Here is a 19,212-nt window from a genome sequence, read left to right as displayed (position 1 = left end):
ATCCTGTGGATAACTCAGTTTCCTTGACCTTCATTTAGTTCCCCTCCCTCCTATGCTTTGTATTTCTTTTAGCTGTACATTGTTTTTAAATGTAAAATTCTCTGTTTTTAGTTCATATATCAGTTTCTCACAATTTATGTTTGAACTGTATCTTTTATTATCAAAGGTTAGAAATGCATTCCTGTTATTCTGGATTAAAAAATATAAGCATATATTGAATAGATGAATATGCGTCCTCTCTTACCTCATCTCAATTATACTCTCTCACCCAGTCTGTTTCTGTCAGACTGAACACAGTCATGATCGTACCTCAAAACCTTTGTACTTCTTGCTATCTGACAGCAACCCCCCACCTCCAATTTTTAAGTTAATTGATAAGAGTTAGTCTCTTAGAATGATTCTTGGCAAGTAGAAGGCATTCTGTTAGTGTCAACTGTTATCATCATTATCATTGTAATTTATTGCATGGGTTGCTCACTTTCTCATTTCATTTAGCTTTTTGCTCAAATTATTGTTTCTTAAAAGAGGCCATCCTTGATTTACTCTATTTAAAATATCTCTTCCTCCTGGTTATTATTCAGATACTTACCCTATTTTATTTTTATTTACTATACATATCACCACATGGCTTTTTTATTTGTGTGCTTGTTTACTCCTATCCTTCCCCAGAATATAAATTTTTTTAAGAAAGGAGCTTTGCTTATTCATTCCATCTCTGATGACTTCAGTGTGCCTTTTACACTGCATAGGAATGTTTTTCAATAACTGAATAAATGCTGGTCTAACAAATCACTTAATCTCCTTTGCTTTCTTTGCCTTATGCTGCTTTACACTGTCAACTGACTTTGACACTACTCAGCTATCTTTTACTAGGGCCTAAATTTCTTGGCTGTTGCAAAATGGGTAGCTTTGGAAGTAGCAATAATTCTTTTGGAGTGTTATTTAATATATGATCTCATTGAATTACTTCATCTTCTGTCTGTGTTTCTGTAGAAGTCAAGTGATTTGAACTGAACTCATGAAAATTACAAATCAGAATAAATGATAAATAGTGATGTGAATCCAAGTACTAATTTGTATTTAATTGTTCTTCATCAACCTAAGTTTTAAACTTAGAGCTAACTGGACTAATTTGAAACTACAGACGAGGCAGAATACCAAAATATCAGTATCTTTTTTTTAATGTTTTTTTTTTATTATGAAGTATAGCATATATATAAAGAAAATAAAGAAAAAGCAATAATTTTCAAAATAGACTTCAACAGGTAGTTACAGAATAGATTTCAGAGTTTGGTATGGGTTACCATTCCACTATTTCAGATTTTTCCTTCTCGCTGCTCCAAAACACTGGAGGCTAGAAGAAATATCAATATAGTATGATTCAGCAATCTTACTCATTTGTTAAATCCTATTTTCTCTGTTATAACTCCTCCTTCTTCTTTGATCCTTTTCCCAATCTATGGGAATCTTTAGGCGAGGGCCTGTTCTGACTTTTTTATATTGAGTAGGGATATTGACACTAAAGGATAGGGGGCTGTAATTAGTTGATAATCTTGGAGAGGCTCATCCATCCCTCTGGGTTTCAGGATTCATCTGGCCTAGGACTCCTCTGGAAATTAGGGAAAGCAAACTTAGTGCATGAAACATTTATAGAGTCTCAGTTCAAGCCCTAGGTGTTCTTAAGAATTAACAGGAGTGATATTGGTTGGGGTTTAGCAAACCATGGCAATTAGCACTATCTCACTGAAGCCTGTATAAGAGCAGCCTTCAGAATAGCTTCTTGACACTTTTTCATCTCTCTTAGCCACTGATGCCTTATTTTATTCCACTTCTTTTCCTCCTTTTGGTCAGGAAGGCAATGTGGATCCTATATTGTGAGGGGCAGACTCATCCCTGGGAGCCATGCCCCATGTTGTCAGGGGGATTTTCACTCCTAAAAATGTCCTAGGTAGTGGAGAGGGTAACGATTTTCTTTGCAAGGGGCTTGGAGAGAAGGCTGCCCCATCTAAGCAACAAAAGAGGTTTCCTGGAAGTACTCTTAGGCCTCATAGGTAGTCTTAGTTTTTCCACTACAGAAATAAGTTTCAATAGGGGCAAACCTCAAACTCAAGGGCTTGTGAGTCCCCAGTGGTTGAGAGGGTACCTGGGATTTCCCATATTAGAAAGTTTAATAGTTCCATATATTTTTTTTGTGCTTTGGACCCTCAAGACTCTACTAATACTTTTTAATTATCAATCCACCATGGTCTGAGATGTATCACAGTATTACATTAAGCTATACAGAATTACAAGGCCTCATTCCCATTCTGGATCCAGGAGTTTGTGTTGTTTAAATGAGCTATCTGGACAGGTTGATTTAAATCGTGTGTTACAGAAAATTTAGGTTCTAGACATAATAGATCTCTCTGTCTTTGGTCTCATATAGTAAGTGAAGGTCTAGAGTACAGGTCTATCATCTTTTACCCTGTATTCTGATTTATCTTAGTCCCAGCTAGATTGGCTTCGTATTCAGCTGTAATTGAAGTTTGATCTCTTTTTCTGTTACTTTAACTGTTATTGTGTATAGCTGTGCTATCGTTCAGGGCTGCAGCACTCTGTTTCTGAATCTTAGGTGTCACAGAGTTCCTTGAAGTTCCAGGGAACTACCAGATGATAAATATATAGCTCAGTGTCTCAGGATCTAGAAATACACTTCCAGCTTCAGACTCAGTGTGGCTGCTATGAGAGCTTATAACTAGGCACCCATTTTCTTATAATTTTTTTTTTGAGAGAGACCTTAGCATATTTGTTTTTGGCTTATTTTGCCTAACACATTATCCCCAAGTTTTATTCAGTTCACTGCGTGCCTCTTAATGTCCTTTCTTTTTTTAGCCACACCATATTCTATTATATAAATGTTATAGTTCACCATTCTGTTTCTTAGGCATTGAACTCTTTGGATCCCTCCATATATTGAGCATCTTGGATAATGTCCCAAATAAACAAACCATGTTTTACAGTACCATCACTTCTATCCATTCCCTTGCATTTATGTCACCCTCTTTGCGTAACCTTTCCCCCATTTCTGGCTTTTGTGTACCTCTAGGTGTGCTATATTCTACAGTGTAACCCTTGAGATTAACTTTACCAGAGTCATAATAGTGAAATCATATAGTATCTGTCCTTTTGTGTCTGACTTATTTCAGTCAGCATTGTATCTGCCAAGATTCATTTATGTTGTCATATGCATCAGGACCTCATGCTGTCTTTACTGCTGTATAACATTCCATTGTATATACCATGTTTTGTCTATCCTACTCATCTGTTGATGGGGACTTGGATTGTTTCCATCTTTTGGCAATTGTGAATAGTGCCGTTATGAACATTGGTGTTTAAATATCTGTGGATATCACTGCTTTCAGCTCTTCTGGTTATAAACCAGTATTGGTATTGGTATTGCCGGATCATATGGCAACTCAATATTTAGTTTCCTGATGAATCACCAAACTGTTTTCCACATTGGCTGCACCATTTTACATTCCCACCAATACTGAATAAGTGTTGCAGTTTTTCTCCAGATCCTCTCCAACATTTGTAGTTTTCTGTTTGTTTAATAGCAGCTATTTTTTAAAATTAATATAGTTTATTATGTTTTTATTACAGAAATTGTGTTTCTTGTATATTCTAATTTTGTCTACTGATTTTCATGTCTGTGAGATCTGCCATTTTTCTATTTAATCTTTCAAATTCTTCTTTATGCTCTTTTAGTGTCTTCCTGATACCCTTTATTTCTTAATAAATATCCTTGAGTAGTTGTTCCATATTCTGTGTCCCCTCTGGAGTTTTGAATTGGTTGTTTGGCTGGACCATTTCTGCTTGGATCATCACATGTTTTGTGATTTTCTGTTGTGTTTGGGGCATTTGATTATCTTTTATTTTTTGTTTTAATATATTTTTATTGTAAAATTTTCACACACATACAGTACATCCAAAGTATTTAATCATTGGCTCACAATATCATCACATTATTGTGTCTTCACCACCATGATCATTTTTAGAGCATTTGCCTCACTCCAGAAAAAGAAATAAAAATAAAAATAAACATCTCTTACATCTCATACTCCTTCCCTACCTCTCATCCTCTCATTGACCACTCGATTTTTTTTTTTTTTTTTGGTTTAAGAAAATAATTTATTAAGGGCTTTATATTTCTAGAAAGAGAGTATGCAAAGTTCTATTCAGATACTTTTAAGTATAAGAAGTACTTCTGAAAAAAACATACTTTGGTTTTACATAATGATTTACTGGGGCACAAGTAGAGAGAAAAAGAGACTGCAATGCCAAAATTACCCTCATCTGATAATTTTTTGTTTACATATCTGATGTTTTTCCTGGTTATGAACTCCTTGAGGGAAGGAATTGAGTCATTTAAAATTTTTCTTTTCTTTCTTTCCTCTCCTCCTACCTTTCCTCCTTTTTTCTCTTGCTATTTTTTAAAATTTATTTTATTTATTAAACATACCAACATACAAGCACAAACATTCTTACCATATGAGCATTCCATTCTACATATATAATTAGTAATTCACAATATCATCACATAGTTGTATATTCATCATCATGATCATTTCTTAGAACATCTGCATCAATTCAGAGAAAGAAAGAGGAAACAGAAAAAAATTCATACATACCATACCCCTTACCCCTTCCCCCATTGATCACTAGCATTTCAATCTACTAAATTTATTTTAACATTTGTTCCCCCTATTATTTATTTTTAATCCATATGTTTTAATCGTTCATCAATAAGATAGATAAAAGGAGCAGCAGACACAGGTTTTCACAATCACACAGTCACATCGTGAAAGCTAAATCACTATACAATCATCTTCAAGAAACATGGCTACTGGAACACAGCTCTATATTTTCAGGCAGTTCCCTCTAGCCTCTCCATTACCCCTTAACTAAAAAGGTGATATCTATTTAGTGCATAAGGATAACCTCTCAACTCTGGAATCTCTCAGCCACTGACACTTTATTTTGTCTCATTTCTCTCTTCCCCCTTTTGATCGAGAAGGTTTTCTCAATCCCTTGATACTGAGTCCCAGCTCATTCTAGGATTTCTAGTCCCACATTGCCAGGAAGGTCCACACCCCTGGGAGTCATGTCCCACATAGAGAGTGGGAGGGAGTGAGTTTGCCTGTTGTGTTGGCTGAGAGAGGGAGGCCACATCTGAGCAACGAGAGGTTCTCTTGGGAGTGATACTTAGGCCTAATTTTAAGTAGGCTTAGCCTATACTTTGCGGGGTTAAGTTTCATGTGAACAAACCCCAAATTGGGGGCTTAGCCTGTTGCTTTGGTTGTCCCCACTGCTTGTGAGAATATCAAGAATTCTCCACTTAGGGAAGTTGAATTTTCCCCCTTTCTCACCATTCTCCCAAGGGGACTTTGCAAATACTTTTTTATTCACTTTTCAAATCCTTCTGGGATTTATTGGGGCATTACTCTGGACAAACCTACAAAATCTCATGCCCTACTCAAGGTTCCATGTACTTATGATGTTCGTTAAGCTGTCCACATAAGTTATATTAGGAAATGCACTAATCAAAATATAAATTTTGTACCAATAAACATTTTTTGCTTTAGTCTCACACATAAGTTAAAGTTTTAAAATATTAATTACTGTCTATTTTCAACACGCTGCAGTATTGACAGGGTCTTCCTGCTATCCTTTATTTCTTTATAAATATCCTTGAGTAGTTAGTTATTCCATGTTCTGTGTCCCCTCTGGAGTTTTGATTTGGTTGTTTGGCTGGGCCATTTCTTCTTGGATCATCACATGTTTTGTGATTTTCTCTTGTGTTTGGGGCATTTGATTATCTGAACAAGGTTATTTTGCAAATCGGTTTCCCATAGTTGTCTAAAGTTTTGTATTTACTTGGTTTTGCATTGAAGAGTCCTTGTTGCACTTGATTTTTTCAGTAATTCCCTGCCAAACCAAGGCCTGGTTCTCGTGTAGGGAGTACAGTTCTCCTTGATGGTTTATTAAAAGCTAGGCAAGGATGCATGGGTATTTCAGTGCCAGAATGCCCACTCCATTCCCAGCCCATGTACCTCCCCCCCAAAAAAATTTATAAATTTATATATGTGAAAAATAAATAAAGAAATAAACGCACCTCAACAGTAATAGGGCCTAAAGTCACAAAGAGAAACCCCAGGATATACTGGCAATGAAATCAGACTGGTACCCACAGAAGGGAGAGAAAATAAATAATAAAAAATAAATAAAAATAAGAAACAAAAAATAAAAATAAAAAGTAATACTATTGCTATAAAAACATATAGAAAAATGTATGGAAAAAAACAACAACCCTAGGCAGATAAGGAGTTTGCCAGGCTGCACTTACTGCATCTTCCTCAGGTGTTCCTGAGGTACTTCCACTCCTCTGGTCTACCTGTCTGTGACTGTAGCCCTCCTGGGAAGATGGTGTGATTGGTGGGGTGGCTGCTCCCAGCCTACGGCAGCAGGTCAGCTGGTCCTTGCGTTTGGGCAGGGAAGCCACTGATCCACTGGGTCTTTCGCCTGGCAGATCTGCTGTTCACTGTGTCTGATGGGATGGCATTGCAACACCTGTCTGGGTCACTGCCTCCAGTGCCCACTATCTCTATGAGTGCTGCTGGCTTCGGAACTGCTTGAGGAAATTTCCCCTGCCAGGGAGGGACTGTCAGTTCCTTGGATCAGCATTTCCCTGCATGCTGCAGCCAATCCCCAGTGGGGATTATGGACATTCAAACCCACCCTGCCCTTCCCATATTGATCCCTGCCTCTCTCCTCCCCTCAATATTGTTTTGAAACAACTTACTTCGAACTTTTGATAATCTTAACGGCATCTGAAAGTATTTCTTGGGTATAATTTTGAACTTTCACCTCTTATTATGCCATGTTAATGATTCTCTAGAAATTTCTGGAAAGAATTATAATGGATTTTTTTGTTTTTTTTACAATTTTGAGTGTACAGATAATAAAGTATATATTTTATATGTTTTATTCACAGGCCACAGAAACACTCTTCAGAATGGGTGTAGCAAGAGGAACTATCACAACATTAAGAAATGGAGAAGTAAGATGAGAATTTTGATATAATTATTACATCTTAATTCATGATTACAGTTTTTAAAATATAAAATATGGTGAATTCAATATTGCTATTCTGTAAACAACTGATAAATACATTAATGCTGAAGTTCATAATATTGGGTATACTTGGAGCAAAATTTGTTTTAATTCACATTCACATTGGAAACAGATCTTGGGTTGAAAATAACTTGCTGGGCCTTTTAATCTTTGATGATCAATTGTTTTTACTCTTAATAAAAAAAATGACATCTTATTTTAGTAACAACTTCTGCAAAAGTATTTTTTTGGTAAAAATAACTTTCTATGTTTTCCTTTCACTGTATTCTATTTCCATGCAGATCTGATACTTATTTCTTAGGGTAAAATAATTTGAAATGCTCAGACTTTAACCACAGACCTAAAGAGATAGATAAATGGAGTTAGTTTGCTTTTTGGTGTGGTTGAAATTCAGTGAAAATACACATTCTAAGTTTTGACTTTTTAAAATACTCCTACCAGTTCTTAAAAAAAAATTCTACCACATAAAATAAATTTCCAATCCAAAAATCATTACTAACCTGATTACCATCCTGTCTACCTTTTTTTAAATTCACTCCTTATTGTAAGGCATGTGCAGGTTGAAGTTGAATATACTATGACTTTGCCATGTTCCTTTTTCTAGTCTGGTAGCAAATTCTCGAAGAAAATAAATTAGCACTCTGTATAATGTAATATTTATAACTCAATCACCTAAATATTTAATAGTGGGAGTTTGGGAGTGAAAAAATCTCTAAGGAATTAAGTGGAATTGTGTTAGTATATTCCCATAAATGTGACTGGTTGATACATTTGCTCATTAGGCCAAAATGCACAGTCTTTTGGAAAGTATATACTCTTCACTGTTTAATTGTATATTGGCAAAAGACTTTGACATTAAATTGTAAAGTATATTTTCTCTGTGAAGAAAGAATTCACTTATCTCTTTATAAACTGAAATATGTGGTGCCATTTTGAGAAAACCGTCCCATTAATAGGCTCATACATATTTATCTGCCTAGAATGGTTGAAAATGTATTTCACATTTTAACAATTACCTATAAATTTTCTTATGGGGGGGGGGTGATAGACTTTTGAACTTTATCTTTTTTTATGAGGGGGTTGGGGAAATGTATGCAGGACAGTTTTATAAGTAATCATTTAAGCATAGGAATATGAGTTGAGGTTTACATCTTTAACTTACTGGGGAGAAAGTAATTAAAATAGCTGGCTTTTGATCCGTTCCTCCCAAAATTACTGGGAATAGCTCCAATGGAGCAACCTGGTTAACAGGTCTTAAAGTTGAGCAAATTTTTAAGCACTCTTTGACTTTTTGTTTCTAAAATGAGGTTAATATGATGAGATGCATATATTTTTTTCTTCATTTTAGGATCTCTGCAACTTCTAATCAATGGCACCTCATAGTCACCATCTATTAATTTTCATATTTTAGCTCCTCTTAAATTGGGATTTTTCTAATAATTCTCTATTTTAGAGCTGATAAAATAGTAATATTGTATAGTTTTAAAATATACAGCATGACATATAGTAAGCATCTAGTAAATAGTAGCTAGAATAGGCCATGAATTAGTTTTAATCTAATTATTTGACTTAAGTAGAGAATTAAGATAAAGTAAAACAAAGATATCTTTGAATATGTATATGTACAAGTGACATAGATTTTGAAAGATGGTTAGCTAAATGCTATTGAAATAAATGGTGTGATAGAATTCCTGCTTTTAGAGGAGCTTACTTCTGTTGGGGGAAACAGTTGTGTCACCAATAGAAAAAATAAATCTGGGTGAGAGCAGAAATGCATATTTTAGGTTGGGTCTGTAAGTAACTGGTATCCAGATTCCATTTGGAACATGCTAGATTTATACTCTATTTTAAAAGCAGGGCAATAGAAGAAAATCCTTTTTGGAGTAAGAGATGAACTTAAAGGTTAATAATTTAATGAATTGTTTAAAACAGAAACTGAAATCACCATATTTATCATATTGGAAAATTTATGGTATGATATGGGAGGAGCATGGCAAGGAGTTTTCTTGTTCTAAGACATTTAAAAAATCATACTAACCTGTTAGTGTAAAATTTTCTGTTAAGCAGGGATCAATAGATAACCTCATGACAGTAATACTGGGTAGGAGGAATAAAGCATGGCATATCCAAATTATGAAAATATCAGTCTTGAAATGAACTTATTAGAATGCATGATAACACTGAAATTTGTTAGACTACCTATTAGGCATTTCTTCGGATGTTTTAAGAAGTTTTGAGACTAGAAAACAGTTTCTCTCTTTGCAAGAAAGAAGATAATTTTTAAAGAAGTTTGAAGCTCATTATAGATTATAATTGTAAATTTTAAATAGAGATCTTCTTTAATCCTCATCATAGCTCTGCAAGTGTGAAATTATTATGCCTATTTTATTGATAACTGAGGCTCAAAGAAGAAAATTTTTCCTTTGCTCAAACAGCTAGAAAATGGAAAAGCCAGGATTTGACCTGTCTGACTCCAAATCCCATTCTTTCTATACTAACAATATATTCTTTCTCAGTGTAGTTAGTTGGATTAGAGTTTTCTAATTATTCATTAGCCCTAACTTTGGTAATTGAAAATTTACACAGTAGCCAAGGCCTGTGAAATTTATAATCAAGACTCATTTTTTAATGCATTCCAGTTATCACTGTTATCGTATCAGGTGTGGAATAAAAATGGCTTAAAATGAATAGAAAAAAATACCCTTCACAATTCAGCTATCTCATTGAATGTTTAACACCATATTGATATTCTTTGTAAAGTCATATATGGATAGCTGGATCTTTGTGTCTTGATAAAATTATCTAAGCTAAAAACAGACTTTTAGTTTCCTAAAGCTGATGAAATGAATATGCCATAAATGGAGTGGCATTTAGCAATGGAGATTTCTTAGTTTACAAGTTTGCAGTTCTAAGGCTATGAAAACATCCAAATTAAGCCATCAACAGGACTATACCTCTTTCCCACTAGGTGATCCTCAGCTTCTCTGTCACATGGTCAGGCACATACCTACATCTACTCTTCTCTTCCTCTTCTCTCAGGTTCGTTGCTTCCAGTTTCTGGCTTCATTGACTTCTTCTCTGTTTTTTGTGTTTCTTCTTTTAGCTTCTCTCTTATCTTCTCTGGGGGCAGCTTTTCTTTTATACTCTTAACAAGGATTCCAGTAAGTGGATTAAGACTGACCTAGGGCATGCAGCAACTGAAATAATCTAACAAAAGTACTCACCCATAACAGGTCTACTCCCACAGGAATGGATTAAAAACATAGTCTTTTCTGGGATACAGTCTTCAAACCATCACACAGACCAATTGCTGGAGTAGATTTTTTTTGTATGTTTTTCTATTCGAAGAGCTAATTTTAAAATTACTGTCTATAAATAGTTATTAAGCCGCCCGCCCTCATTGCCGCGTGACCGGAAGTGTCGCCATCTTTAGCCTCTTAAGCTATCGACAACAACAAGCCCTGGTTTTCTCCCCCACCCCCGCCCAGCATCTCTCCTCCCTGAGAGAGAGAGAGAAAAGGAGGAGGAGCTAAAGCCTCTTAGACTCACTAAGTCACTCCTGCAGAAAGGGGGTGGGTAGATTGGAAAGCAGGGGAGGGAACGGTACAGCAGGTTACCTGTCTCCCTCCTGTTTCGCGCTCTCCCTTCGTTCTGCACACTTCGCGTGTCGGCGTATCCGCCTTCTCAAACCCTCCCATTTCTCCGGTGTAACCCCTCCCTTCACTTTCCCCCTTGTCCTCTGTGTTTCTCCTCTCGTCTTAAAAAAAAAAAAAAAATATATATATATATATATATATATATATACATACATCTATATACACACACATATATATAAATAGTTATTGAATATTATGCTTTGTTAAAAAAATGATACTTTTGTAAGTTTTTCAGGAAAGGTATGATCCTGTCTTCTGCCTTCCAGAGGTTTAAAATGTATAGGATAAAACATATACACTGTTATACGATACAGTTACTCTCTTAAATTTAATTAAAAATTTATATACTGTTATTTATATAACTTGAGACCAGAGTAAGCCAGAAATTGGTGTTCTTTCATTTGATTATTCTTAATTGAAAATATTGAAAGAGAACAAAGTTTAGCAATTCTTCACCATAGGAAGACAGGTTGTAAAATGCAAGGTCATAATTAAATCCTTTACCTTCTATGTTTCTTTTTACACCATATGTCCAGTTCTTAAAGTAATGACAGGGAGTCACTAAAAAGATCATGTTATGAGCAAGGTAAGCAATTTTCTGTAGCCAATGAATTGATTCATTTATTGTGGCTCTAGTAATTATTTTGAATTTTATAAATTTAAAAATATCAGGCATATCTCTTTTCATTTATTCAGAAGGCTTAAATTTTATATCCATGTGTTTAACATTACATTTGGAATTTTGGAGCGATTCATGAATGGAAGAAGAAATGCCTTCCTTATTATTCAGGAACTGTTTAAGTACCTCTGTATTCCCAGCATTGTCTAGTTGCTTGGGATCCATCAGTGAACAGAGTAGGCTAATATCCTTGTTTTGGGGGAGTTTATGTATAGTCTTTTAATAGCTTGTGCTCTAAATACTGAAAAAAATAAAAACAAAGCAACTAAGCAATAATTACAATATTAAAGTTTCAAAGGAAGGTATAAGCAAGTATAAGGTTTACAAGTACAAGTAAATAATGAAGTACGAAAGAAGTAATTAGAGTAAAGTTAGTTCTGAATATTCGTTAAAGGAGGTACATCTTAAATTGAGATTTGAGGAAATTTATGAGCATTATTGAATGAGAAAAGACCAAGGCATTACCAATTAATGAGGAATGTTATGAAAAGATGGATTGGTGAGAATTCAGGAGAGGTTTGCTGACAGTGAATTTTTTTTTCCCTAGAATTAAAAAGGAAAGGAAGGAAGAGTGCTATGTTGAAGGGAAGTGGCATTTTTTGAGTTCTATTATATGTTCCAGGCATTTTATAATTAATCAAAACAATTTTCCATTGTAGGTACTGTTAATCACCATATTTTTCAGGGGATAATTGAGATTCAGAAAAGAATAATGTTTACCACAGGTGCCAGTTTGAAAATATTATGTACCCCAGAAAAGCCATATTTTAATCCTGATCCAATCTTATGGGAGTAGCTGTTTCTTTTACTCCTGATTCAATATTGTAAGTTGGAAACTAAACTTTTGATTAGATTATCTCCACAGAGATGTGACACACCCAGTCGTGGATATAACCTTTTGATTAGATGGAGATGTGGCTCCATCCATTCCAGGTGGGTCTTGATTAGGTTACTGAATTCCTTTAAAAGAGGAAACATTTTAGAGAGAGTCAGAAATGACAGAAACTTCAGGACCAACAGAGAGAGCTGATGTAAATACTTAGAGAACAGACGTAATCTTCAGAGTACAGAAACACGGATGTTTGGAGATGCTTGGAGCCCAGCAGACATCACCATGAGATGTTGAGCAAGCCAGAACTTGGAGAGAGCCAAGAGAAGCCAAGAAAAGAGAAGTCCCAGAGAAGCAAAATAAGGAGCTCCCACAGGAACAGAGTTTGAAAGCAATGGAATCTAGGAGCAAGGGACCAGCAGATGCCAGCCACGTGACTATGCAGCTGACAGAGGTGTTCCTGACCCATTGGCCTTTTTTGAGTGAAGGCAACCTCTTGTTAGTGCCTTAATTTGAACACTTTCACTTCCTTAGAACTGTAAACTTGTAATTTATTGATTTCCCCTTTTTAAAAGCCATTCTAGTTCTGGTATATTACATTCTGGCAGCTTACAAACTAGTACACCACATTTCTCTCAGGATTTGCTATGTGAGTGCTTATGTTATTAAGTTGGTGGTAGAATCAAGAATTAATACTCTTTCTCCCTCCAGACAGAATAGCCAGTCTTGTGTGGTGGAAAGAGCTTAGTCTGGGTTCTCTTTCTGACTTTACTATCCATATGACCTTGGGCAATTTACTTAGCAGTACTTTAAGACTCATACTTCAGAAGGTGAGTTGATTTAGGTGATTTTTCAGGGTCCTATACAGCTTTTAACATTTTCTACTTCTAGGTAGCTTTATATACTCTTTCTGCTTAGGCTCTTAAAGTCAGGATTCTTAACCTTGGCTGTGCATCAGAATTGCCCTTGAAACTCTATACAACTACAGGTGTCTGGGCCCTATTCCCAAAGACTCTGTTCACTAGTCTAGCTTGGGGCTTTAGTATCTGGATTTTTAGAAATGTTTATTGATATTAATGCTTTCCACTGTTGTACACCTACTGTTTCAGACAGGTATTTTTCAATTTTTTTTCTTTTTTGCACTCAAGAAATACACGATTTGAGTAAGACGGAACAAACAAAGAAATATAAGATGTAATTAAAGATTTTTCTGTATAAAGTAGAACAGAATAGCATGGCTTATTGCTGTGTGGGCAAAAGTCCCCCTGAAAATGTTAAGACTCTGACTTAATAGAAATGTAAATGCAGTTGATTTGGTCAAAGATGTTGAATTATCTATTCAACAATGAGACTTCTGATTTATGTGTTGTATTTTAATAGGAGGAATGTACCTACATATGTCATTCCATTGAAATTACTCTCTATTAGCTTCATTAACTTCCTCCCATATCCCTATATCATTTAAAGAAAAGAAATTTTTTTGAACAACTAGAATGTTCCAGAATAACTTTTCAAGTCTATTCCCATTTTTTTTTCTGGGGGTGATTTCAAAATTGAATGCTCGCTGCTAAGTTAGACAAATAATTTATTAGAATTTAGCCTTGAAAAGTTACTATGTTTTTCTTTCCAAACAGCAGCTAAAAGATAGTTAAAAAAAAAATGCATCATGGAAAATGGATAGCAACCAGAGAGAGTAAGAAGAAATAAGTAAGAAGAAAGATCCAGAGAAAAAAGAGAAAAATCAAGGTGTGCAGAGTATTTATAGTAAGCAAGGTATACAGAAGAAAGTTCCGAACTTATCACCAATTTCGTGGGAAGAAATGAGTTTTGGTTGCAGAGCAGAAGGTTTGAGATAACTGGAAGGGATGGTCATCACTTCAGGGTGATGAAACATTAAAAGAGGCTTCCAAGGAGGTTGTGGACTTACTGTCCTGTTCATGTTAGAAAGCTGTGTTAGTAACAGCCATCTGTCTGGATGGTATATCCAGATGGTTTTGAGCTGCCAAAGGCAGGAGACTGGTATAAGTACATCTTGGTATTTTATTTCAGTTCTCCAATTCCATGAATCAAAACAGCATGTTAGGAATGCAAGGATAGTTCTGTGGTAGAATTCTCGCCTGCCATGCGGGAGACCCGGGTTCAATTCCTGGTCCATGCACTCCCAAAAACAAACAAACAAGCAAAACAAACAAAATTCAACACATGATGCTGCAATAATGGGATACTTACATAGGAAAAGAATGAAATGTGACCCCTTGGCACACATAACATATAAAAACAAAAAAAACAGTATGTTTTATTTTGGTAGTTACTTAGAAAACTTAGACTCATTCCACAATTGTGTCATAAAACATTGCGTTTCAGAACTTGTATTTTATTTTTGTGCAGAAACTTTATTTTTCTCAGTAAATCTTCTCTAAGTAGCTCAAGTGCATACTGTGGCATTATTTCATACTCTTGCCTGGTTGATGGGGTTTATTTGGAAAATTCTGATGCAAAGTGGACTGAGGGTTAAACTGAAGTTTTAGAAATATCAGATCACAATATTTAAGCTTGGTGGTCTTGTCTATACCAACTCTACATGTGCTTTCTTAAACCTAGATAATTAGCTTCTGAAATGGCCTTATTTTATTCATGGAGTAACTGCTTTGATTTAAACACAGCAATAAATGTGCCATAATTTTACTTTTCAGTAAAACAATATCTGGACAATATCTGCCTAACTTTGGAGCACTTAGATTTTATTTTTTTAAAATTGGAAGGGTTCTTAGGATAATCTCAGTTTGTTTTGGTCTTAATAGGAAGAGCATTAGGCCAGAAAAGCAGTTATTTCCCATGTGGGTAAGGCCAGTCTCTACTATATCCCCCCCCCAACACCAACTTAAACTTGTTACTTGGTTGTAGAGCTAAATGTGGTTAACTGCATTAGAAAATACAGATTTTAATTTAAAAATAATGTCTTTGGATACATTAGAAAATATTTCTTTGTATAAAATATACTAAAGAAATTTTGGGGTAAAGTAATGGGGTAAGTTCTATAGCAAGTAATTTAAACCTTTTGACTTATCGAAGAAGTTTAATTTTATTCACACACCTATATTCAAATATAATTCTTACTAATTTGTTTGTACATACTTTTTTCTTTCTTTGACTCTTGGCTGTGTTCGAAATAGCTGATTTTTGTTATGTAGTTGCAACTTTTTGAGGGTGTTTATAGGATGTGACAGTTCAGGAAACAGCAGATGTGTATTTGATGGTGAAGAGAAGCCATTATTTTCAGATAGAAGATTGTGTAGATTCCCACACACCCTAGAATAGAAGAGGATTGAAATCCTTGAGAACAATTGTTTAGGTAAAACTCTTGAAGAGTGGTGATGTGATTTGAAAAAGTCTTCATGGTATGATGACTTTATCTGTAGCAGTTTCAATCTAATAGTTTCATTCTAATATGAAGTCACAGCTTTATAGTGGGGTGAGGAGAATTGAATGGGGGGTGAGGAAGAAAATTTTCACACACACGACTCTCCTTTTTATAAGAGGGTGGCTTTAGGAGAAGAAAAAAAGGATGATAGGAAGAGGGAGAAGTGCAAGGGTAAGAAAAAAAAATGAATCCCATACATGTTGTTCCTTTTTGTTAGAAGTATAACTTCAGTGAATCCTAATGCAAAGTTGTTTTCAGTGTAATATACCTGGTAACTGACCTTTTGATATAATTTACAGTAATGGAGTATAAGGTTATTGAAGTGAATGAACATTTGAAAGGCAGAATCAGAATTGGTCTGAGGGTTTTAAAGAATTGGCTACCACAAACTTTGCCTCAAGTTAAAGCACTTACCATTTGTTCCCCTTTCTTCCTAAAATCTTTTTCATAAAAATGTTAGTGTGGATATAATTTATCCTGCTGTGTGAGCTTCCTAACCTGATTTAGCAGTGCTTATTTTGACAGAGTTCTTCCATATATTTATCTAATGGAGTACTTTCGTGACAGTTGAAACCTTTTCTGTTGTGCTGGTTTGAAAGGATGTATGCCCCCTAGAAAAGCCATGTTTTAATCAAAATCCCATTTCATAAAGGCAGAACAATCCCTATTCAATTACTGTATGTTTGAAGCTGTAATCAGATCAAGAACAATCCCTCTTCAATTACTGTATGTTTGAAACTGTAATCAGATCATCTCCCTGGATGATATGATTTAGTCAAGAGTCGTTGTTAAGTTGGATTAGGTGATGACATGTCTCCACCCAAATGGGACATGTCTTGATTGGTTTATTGAAGTCCTATAAAAGAGGAAATATTTTGGAGAATGGAGATTCGGAGAGAGCAGAGAATGCTGAAGCACCACAAAACAGAGAGTCCACAAGCCAGTGACCTTTGCAGATGAAGAAGGAAAATGCCTCCTGGGAAGCTTCATGAAACCGCAAGCCAGGAGAGAAAGTTAGCAGATGGCACCGTGTTCACCATGTGCCCTTCCAGCTGAGAGAGAAGCCCTGACTGTGTTTGCCATGTGCTTTCTCACCCGAGAGAGAAACCCTGAATTTCATCAGCCTTCTTGAACCAAAGTATCTTTCCCTGGATGCCTTTGATTGGACATTTCTGTAGATTTGTTTAATTGGGACATTTGCTTGGCCTTAGAACTGTAAACTAGCAACTTATTAAATTCCCCTGTTAAAAAAGCCATTCTGTTCCTGGTATATTGCATTCTGGAAGCTAGTAAACTAGAATATCTGTCCCATTATTTCTTCAGTGATTGTGGCTTTAATAAGTATTTGCTGTTCATGGTGCAAGCACAGAATAATGAAGAAATAACTGATTTTAACAACTTTTAAAATGCCTGTATGACTTCAGAGAATTATTAATCAGATTTTTTCCTTTAATAGCTTTATTGAAGTATAATTTATATACCATAATTGCTCCATTAAAAGTGTATAATCCATGAGAAAACCCCTAAAATGAGCTGAGACTCAGCATCAAGGGATTGAGAAAACCTTCTTGACCAAAAAGGGAAAGAGTGAAATGAGACAAAATAAAGTGTCAATGGCTGAGAGATTCCAAACAGAGTCAAGAGGTTATCCTGAAGGTTGTTCTTATGCATTAAATAGATATCACCTTGTTAGTCACGATGTAATGGAGAGGCTGGAGGGAACTGCCCGGAAATGGAGAATTGTGTCCCAGTAGCCATGTTTCTTGAAGATTATCGTATCATGATATAGCTTTCACAATTTGACTGTGTGATTGTGAAAACTTTGTGTTTGCTGCTCCTTTTATCTACCTTATCCACAGATGAGTAAAACATGGAATAAAAATAAATAATAGGGGGAACAAATGTTAAAATAAATTTAGATTGAAATGCTAGTGATCAATGAAAGGGAGGAGTAAGGGGTGTTGTATGTATGAATTTTTTTCTGTTGTCTTTTTATTTCTTTTTCTGAATTGATGCAAATGTTCTCAGAAATGATCATGATGATGAATATGCAACTATGTGATGATGTGAATTACTGATTATATATGTAGAATGAATGCTCATAAGTTAAGAATTTTTGCGTTTGTTGTTATATTTTTTAAAAGTTAAAAAATTAATTTAAAAAAGTGTATAATCCAGTGATTTTTAGTGCATTTTTAGAGTTGTACAACCATCATCAGAATCTAGTTTTAGATTATTTCTGTTGCCATAAAAACTGTCCATTGCTATCACTTTTCACGCCCACTCCCAGCCCCAGGCAACAATTAATCCTTTGTCTCTGTAGATTTATGTTTTCAAAAAATTTCATGTACCTTGAATATGATGGTCTTTTCTAAATTAGAGTGTATATGGAGATCTGTGGATGAGATCTGTTTATCATTGTGAACTGAAAAGTATCGGTTCACTCTGACAGCTATATTAATAGAGTGCTATTGGTACGTTTGAGTTATCTCTTGAAATTAAACAATATGTGCTTTTTTTGTATCTGACTGTTCACCTAGCTTACTGTTATTGAGATTCATCCATTTTATAGCATGTATTAAAAGGTTTTTCCTTTTCACAACTAAATAGAATTCCAAGCAATAACATTTTGTTTTCCCCTCACCAGTAAATGAATATTTGGATTATTTCTACTTTTCAGCTATTATGAATAATACTGTGCCTTTGTCAAGAAATAATTGACCATAAATATCAGAATTTGTTTCTGGAAAAAATTCTGTTTTTTTTTTTTTTGTAAGGTGGAATAAGTACAGTCTACCTTCTACTGATTAGAACTAAAAATTCTGGTCAGAATACTTAAAGCAACTTCTGAGGACTCTGAACAGTAAATAATAGCAAGCAAGAGGATTGGGGAGGGTGATCAAAACTAGAAGTGTGACTGTTACTGTGCAGTTTCCAGGTTCCCCGTTCCCCCTTTATCTCCCTGGTTGGACTCTAGTGCAACTGTTCTGGAACTGCAGAACAAGTACAGATGGAAAAGGTTCCAGGAGAAACCCCTTCTTCCTCTTATGGTCAGGAGACTAGAAAAGAGGGCCCTGCATGAAGGAGAATATAGGGACAAAAGTCTTAATAATATGATGATTTTCTTTTCCTTTTTTGATATAAATCTTCTGGTGTGATCCCAGGCAGACTCCACTCATATAGTTGTCCTCTGAAGTGGTGGTGGTGGTGGCAGTTGCAGCTAATGAAGGCATCTAAAACTCTGAAAAATAATCCTTCTGTTTGAAATTGGGAAAAGAAACTTCTGTGGTCCAGTGTGGGAAGAATCCTTGTTCGTTTTTTCTCTATTTTCTTTTTTCTCCATTTCTGCAACTATAGGCAGACGTAGTTGCAGGAAGTGTGCAAAAATTTGGGGAGGCAGAAATCCCGACTTTACATCCCGGGACCAAGAAAAGCTCTCAGAAACGGAGCGTAT

General features: G+C 35.3%; 1 protein-coding gene across 1 annotated transcript in view; it reads left to right on the top strand.

The window, feature by feature from the left end:
- Window positions 1-19,212, top strand: part of TMEM135 (transmembrane protein 135) — a 360,541-nt gene that overhangs the window by 160,746 nt on the left and 180,583 nt on the right. The window contains exon 5 of the mRNA XM_077113327.1: window positions 7,034-7,099. Coding sequence (XP_076969442.1) covers window positions 7,034-7,099 — 66 coding nt within the window. The remainder of the gene's footprint in view (window positions 1-7,033; window positions 7,100-19,212) is intronic.

Source organism: Tamandua tetradactyla, chromosome 8 (genome assembly GCF_023851605.1).
Source record: "Tamandua tetradactyla isolate mTamTet1 chromosome 8, mTamTet1.pri, whole genome shotgun sequence".
Taxonomy (NCBI): Eukaryota; Metazoa; Chordata; class Mammalia; order Pilosa; family Myrmecophagidae; genus Tamandua; species Tamandua tetradactyla.
Note: the sequence above shows the minus strand (reverse complement) of the source record. Positions and strands in the feature narration are given on the sequence as shown.